The sequence below is a fragment of the Populus nigra genome, chromosome 17 (assembly GCF_951802175.1).
Source record: "Populus nigra chromosome 17, ddPopNigr1.1, whole genome shotgun sequence".
In the NCBI taxonomy this organism is placed as follows: Eukaryota; Viridiplantae; Streptophyta; class Magnoliopsida; order Malpighiales; family Salicaceae; genus Populus; species Populus nigra.
In genome coordinates, this window is record NC_084868.1 from 9,891,645 (window position 1) to 9,898,508 (window position 6,864).

At 36.6% G+C, this 6,864-nt stretch overlaps 1 protein-coding gene across 1 annotated transcript; it reads left to right on the forward strand.

The window, feature by feature from the left end:
- Positions 1 to 1,007: 1,007 nt before the first annotated feature.
- On the forward strand, positions 1,008 to 6,354 carry LOC133677587 (DEAD-box ATP-dependent RNA helicase 37-like). The gene is made up of 7 exons (XM_062099668.1): positions 1,008 to 1,161; positions 1,298 to 2,099; positions 2,201 to 2,284; positions 3,893 to 4,135; positions 4,537 to 4,704; positions 5,187 to 5,300; positions 5,658 to 6,354. The coding sequence occupies exons 2-7, from the start codon at positions 1,356 to 1,358 to the stop codon at positions 6,138 to 6,140; spliced, it is 1,836 nt and encodes a 611-aa protein (XP_061955652.1). The 5' UTR covers positions 1,008 to 1,161; positions 1,298 to 1,355; the 3' UTR covers positions 6,141 to 6,354.
- The last annotated feature ends 510 nt before the right edge of the window (positions 6,355 to 6,864 follow it).

The following is a 6,864-nucleotide window of genomic DNA, read 5'->3' on the forward strand; positions in this document are numbered from 1 at the left end:
TGGGTCTTGATTTTCGTGCCAGGCTTTGAAAAATTTAGTTATGTCCTTCATTTTTTTCTTGTTTTGGGTTTGGTCCTCATTCTTTTGATTTCTATTTGCTTTGATTTTAATGCTTCTTGAAGTTTTTTTTTTTTTTTAATTTTATCCCTCTTTGCATTTAATTTAATTTGCTTTTTTTAGTTGGTTTTCGTGGTTTTTTTGTTTTTTTTTTGAAATCTAATTTTTCCATCCTTTATCATTCTGTTAATTTTTTTAGTCGCTTTCTATGAGATTTTTGTGGCCAATTTAAAAATAACATGAGTAGCCTTGCTTTTAGTTTTCTTGGCTTTGTTAAATTTAGATTTTCTAAAGGAATTGTTTTTTTGAATTGAATTAAATTAATTGATTTTATCATCCAACATTTAATTTTTTAGGTGTTGAGCAACTGGGTTGAGCCCGGGTCAAGAATTTAATGGACTACGAGATTGAGAGTTTAACCCGGGTTTACAAGGTTTGCATCATTTTGATATTTTTTCTTTGATGAAAAATATGTTTTGTTGTATTTTGATTTTTTATTAAATTTATTGATTGCGTCTTGGGGATTTAATTTAAGGCAATACTTGAAGAATTTGTTTTTTTAAATCAGTATTCTATGTTTATTTTTTTTATTTAGTTATCCAAGTATCATGTCTCGTTCCACAGGTTTGGCTCAATTATTTTTTTCATTGCTTTTTAATAATTTTAGATCTCGAGTGAATGATCATAATTTTGGATTTAAAAAAAAAACATGCATAATTTCAATATCTTTTTTGTGATAAAAAAAAATAAGTCCACGGTGTTGCGCGACTCTCCTATCAATGATAATATTCTGCTTGCAGGTTTTAACAACCTTATTTGGTTCATGAATGTTTTTTTTGTGTTTTTTTAAATTCAATAATTAGACTTTAGACTTTGATATCATTTTTTACACTGGAAAAAAAAAAAAACCAAAACGCAGCGAAGCGCAAGCCTTCAATCTAGAATCAACTATAAAATAGGAAAACATCCGTAGCGATATTTTAGCTCCGTGTCCGATACTTGATAATAATAATAATTGGAAAAAAAAAAATAAAAGTAAAAGAAAGAGCAGACTAGGGTTTCTTAATTTGAATTTTAAACTCAATTAACACAACACCTCTTCAGGTATTTCTCTCTTGCCTTCCATTTAGTTTTCTTTTCCACCTTCGGTACTCTAATTTTATCATCTGTGTTTTATTTTTATTTGAGGGTTAATTTTTGTTGCAATTGGGATTGATCAAGTTTCTGATGTTCATTTTAGGGAATTTGGAATTGGATATTTTTTTCAGCTGTAATTTCGTTGTGATTTGCAAGCAATTATGAGAACTTCATGGTCAGATTCTGTGGCCAACTCTGCATCCGAGAATGCAGCAGCTTCTGGTTCGTCTGGTCAGCGTCCTACCCGTGCTACTTACATTCCTCCACACCTTCGTAACCAGCCGCCATCTTCTGATTCTCTGGCTCCACCACCTGCTGCTCCCTCACTAGGAAATGATCGTGTAGGTTATAGTGGGCCTGTGGGTGGCTCTCGATGGGGTGGTGGTGGTGGTTCGAGACCGGATCATGGGCGTTCCGGTTATGGTTCTGGTGGTAGAGGAGGTGGTGGTTGGAATAATAGAAGTGGTGGGCGGGACCGCGGGAGGGAGCGTGAGGTGAATCCGTTTGGTGATGATGGTGATGTAGAGCCGGCTTTTGGTGAACAAGAGAATACGGGAATTAACTTTGACGCGTATGAGGATATTCCGGTGGAGACGAGTGGGCACAATGTGCCACCGCCTGTGAATACATTTGCGGATATAGACTTGGGTGAGGCAGTGAATCAGAATATTCGGAGGTGTAAGTATGTGAAACCGACTCCAGTTCAGCGTAATGCTATCCCAATATTGCTTGCTGGGAGGGACTTGATGGCTTGTGCTCAGACGGGTTCAGGGAAGACAGCTGCCTTTTGCTTTCCAATTATTGCTGGAATTATGCGGGAGCAGTATGTACAGAGACCGCATGGAGGGAGGACAATGTACCCTCTGGCTCTTATTCTTTCTCCTACTAGGGAGCTTTCGAGTCAGGTGCTATTCTGTTTCAGGCTAGTTATGTGCATTCTGGAACATGCAATGTCTTTATATGACTTGTTTTTCTTATTATCCTTTTACTTGCAATATGACTGTAGATACATGATGAAGCCAAAAAGTTTTCCTATCAAACTGGTGTCAAGGTGGTGGTTGTTTATGGAGGCGCACCAATCAACCAACAGGTTTAAATCATGTGGAATTCATTTTTTCTATCACTACAGAATATCTCTTGTATGGTTTTCTTCTTCTTGCATCCATTAGCTTTAAAATGTTTTTGTTCATTTAAAACTATTCTATCATCGATGCTTTTCTTTTATCTCCTGCATCTATCCTATGATAGAGGGAGATAGATGTGACCAGAGTCCACTTGTGCCACTTGTCCCTCCTATCTGGCAACATGGGGCATAATAAGGAAACGCTTGGATGGGTTTCCCTCACTTTTAGGTGATAGCTATGGCTTGTTTCTGCGTTATCATTTTGAATGTTATCTCCTTTACTGGAAATTGTTTGGATTACTAGTAAATTTGGGAACATGCTGTGGCACTAATATTAGAAAAATGAAGAAACATTCTCCTTAGCAGCACAGTTGTTTTTTCGGACCAGTAGCTTGGATTCATTTCTGGATGTACTAGAACTGACACATCCCCCAAATTTGCAGTCTAAACCATGCTCAAAATGACTAAGATAAATTGCTCATTCTTCTAATGATTCCCACATGACTTGCATTGATTTGACAATTTCTTTAAATGATTTATTTCAAAAATGTGAACATGCATGCAGGCTTGCACTAATGTTTGGAATCTTCATATAGGTCTGTCATTATGTGCTTCGTTTTTTTGTCACAAATTTTATGGGTGATAATAAATGTCTCATACAATTGAAACATTAGTCCTTATGGCCTTGTTTGCATCATATTTCTAAGCACACTTACAGCTTTGTTACTGTACATGCTAGCTTACTGGGGGTGCTTCTCATTGAAATATTTTGACTATTATCTCACTTGTTTTGGTGATACTCTCTTCATACCTATCATTTTTTTTAGTATCCTGCATGCTCCATTTTGCTGTTGCATTGCAGATATTCATTCATTCATTTATTGATGTATACTTTTCCTAGAATTAGATGTCTCTTTGTAATTGTTGATGTGAGGAAGTTAGTGTCATAGGGGTCCAATATGCTCATTCGACTTTTGGATCATTTTTATCTTTGTGGGGAAACTATGATTTGCAAGTGCCTCAGTGTTAGTGATTTCTGGAGGTTGTTAAAATAGATGATATGGCCACAATAAAGAGGTCAAGGTTAAAGTTGATTCAAACTGCTATAACCATGCCGCTGCCACCTGCTCCCACCCCGCACTATGACCACCTCAACTACTATAGCACCACCAGCAATACCATCGTACTCTATCTTGCCAATAACACAGCCAAATACCCTTAACATTTATTCTTGTAACATTTTATCTCCATACCAAATTCAACCTTAGCATGAACATTATGGTACAAGGGAGCTGGTAGGTAGGTAGGGCAATATTTAAGAGACCATCATAAAACTTTCATAAAATTTTACTACGAAGCTACTTACTTGATTTGGGGAATTGCAAGGGAAATGGTTATACAAGCTTTTACAGCATCAACGTCAATTGCATTGCTTAGAATACAGGATGTATGATTTTCTTCATTTTATTTTTGCCTTTTGTGACCACCCTTTAGCATTATTTTGCCTTTTTAGTGTTTCAAAGGAGTACTTGTCTTCTAGTTTAATTGTTCACAAGCTCTGTTTTGCTTGGTCAGCTCCGAGAACTTGAGAGAGGGGTTGATATTCTTGTGGCCACTCCTGGACGGTTAGTGGATTTGCTTGAGAGGGCCAGAGTATCATTGCAGATGATTAGATATTTGGCTCTTGATGAGGCAGACAGGATGCTGGATATGGGGTTTGAGCCTCAGATTAGAAAGATAGTGGAACAAATGGACATGCCCCCATGTGGCATGAGGCAGACAATGCTGTTCAGTGCCACCTTTCCTAAAGAAATACAGGTTTGCTTTAGTTGCTTTTGGTGTTCGTGTTAGTTTCCTCTCTTATCCTTTTGAAGCTCGGTGATTGATATACTAATATGTCTGGATATTCTATGTTGGTTATCATAGTGTTGGAAGTAATTTTTTTGAGTGAGTGTGCATATGTATTTATCTATTTTGTTGCTAAATTATGGTATAAAGTATCTTGACCGCTAAAGTTTATTGTTCTGTTCCTTGATGCACCTTTGGTTCTGTCTGGATAATTGCCTACTCAGATAGGCAAACACTATTTGCTATCTCGAAGTTATTGCAGTTGTTTTGGGTGATAACCATTCACATGGTGATGGTTGCTTGTTGATTTCCATTGAAAACTGCAGTTTCAATTGCATCTGACTGATATTTGCAATTTGGTTGACATGCAGAGACTTGCATCTGATTTTCTTTCAAATTACATATTTTTGGCTGTTGGAAGGGTTGGATCAAGTACTGATTTAATTGTTCAAAGAGTTGAATATGTTCAAGAGATTGATAAGAGAAGTCATCTCATGGACCTTCTTCATGCTCAAAGAGAAACTGAAGTTAATAGCAAGGTACAGTGAACAACTTACCGACTTGCAATTTTATATGACCTAATCTGTTCTCTAGCAAAATTACTGGTGATTTGATTTATTCATATTGATCAAGGGAAAGGAGTTTGTCTCTTCCAACCTCATTAAAAACTTACACTATTTGATTTATCCAATGACAAGAAGGGTAAAGCGTAACAATTCATATTCTAAAAGGATAAAATTGAGGAAAAAGGATGATGACCTGCCTTACCAGAAGAGGAAACGAGTGTGTTAAGAGAGAGGTGAGGAAGTGAAGGATGCAAACAGGCTCATAAAAAAAGATTAAAACTTTTTAAAAGGAGTAAATTGAGGAAAAGGTGAGACAGGTCTTATCAGGAGAGGGAAAATATGTGAATGAGAGAGAAGAGAGGAATGATTGGCAGCCACCAAAAGAAAAAACTTTTCTAAAAGTGTACGTTAATACTTAGCACTGCAATGACAACAGATTTTTGTTAAATTCGCAGCATTCTCTGACATTAGTTTTTGTGGAGACAAAGAAGGGAGCCGACTCACTGGAACATTTGTTACATGTCAATGGATTTCTTGCTACATCAATTCATGGTGATAGAACACAACAGGTAAGTTGTCAGATTTGGGCATGTATTCTTTACTTTGTTTCTATGGGATTGCTATTTGTGCAATATTGTACAGCATTGATGAGCTTAATATTGTTTTTGTTTTTTATTTTTATAACGATGATTCAATGGCATAAGGTATCTAGTTTAGATTCCTTTCTTTGGTAAACTGAGAAAGTGATATTACAGTTTAGGATAAAGATTAGATGGCTTTCTTCATTCTGGATAGAAAACAAAAATTCTGAAGGTAGCAGAGACTTGCTCCAAAGAGTTTAATTGTCTTTTTTTTGTTGTTGTTTGCATGCACTATGCTATTACCAGTTATGTCTTCAATATGACTTCCTTTATGTTGGTGTACAGGAAAGAGAAATGGCACTTAGATCATTCAAGAGTGGGAAGACGCCAATTCTAGTAGCGACAGATGTGGCAGCACGGGGTCTTGATATACCCCATGTGGCTCATGTGGTGAATTTTGATCTTCCAAATGACATTGATGATTATGTTCACAGGATAGGACGAACAGGACGAGCTGGAAATACAGGGCTGGCTACTGCCTTCTTTAACGAAAATAATATGTCATTAGCAAGACCTTTAGCTGATCTAATGCAAGAAGCAAATCAAGTAGTACCTGCGTGGCTCACTCGTTATGCTTCACGGGTTTTGCATAGTGGTGGCAAGAATCGGCGCTCTGCAGGAGCCCGTTTTGGTGGTCGTGATTTCAGAAGAGAGGGTTCTATTAACAAGGGTACAGAATATTATGGAGGGAACAGTAACAGTGGATATGGGGTTCCTGCTGGTTATGGTGGGGGTTACAATCCAGCGGTGGCCAGTGCTTGGGATTAGTATGACCATTTTCTGGATTCAGATCTCATGCGTATATAACGTTCTTTTCACAATTCAAGGATTAATTTTTTTATCGTCCAGTAGCCTTTAATTGTCTTTTATGCAAAAGTTGCTGGGTTAATCCCTGGCCTTCTCAAAATGGTGAACCTACTTGATTTGATCAGGTAAGACATTAGATATTTGAATGTTAAAAATTGAGTTACTTAGGCCGTCATTGTTTTTGCAGTAGGAAAGCGATTTTGCATATCAAACGATTTCCTTGTTTTCAGTAATTTCAGTTCAAACTCAACAAATTGTAGCATTGACTCAGTGAGTCAGTATTTGCAAAGGAAAAAAAAAAATACAGAAATAGTATCACAAGCTTTTTCCACCTTGTCATCTTGAAGACAAAACACACGCATGCAAACGAGCACAAACACAAACTTAACTAAATGCAGTACTTCCATTAATTTCAGAGGTTTCTTCAGAGCAGTCATCACCTGTTTCAACCTCTTCCTCCTCATACTCTTCTTGTCCGGTTTCATCCCCAACATCACTTATCAAATTTTGCTTTTTAAAAGTTATCAAATTTTGCTTTTTAAAAGTTAGCAGTTCGAGTTTTACAAACCTTAAACTTATTAAAAGTTTATATAGTTATTAATTTCAGGATTCATAGAATTAATTATTAAGGTGAGTACAAACTGGTACAGATATCTAAGTTAATTAAAATAAAAAAAAGGGTTCT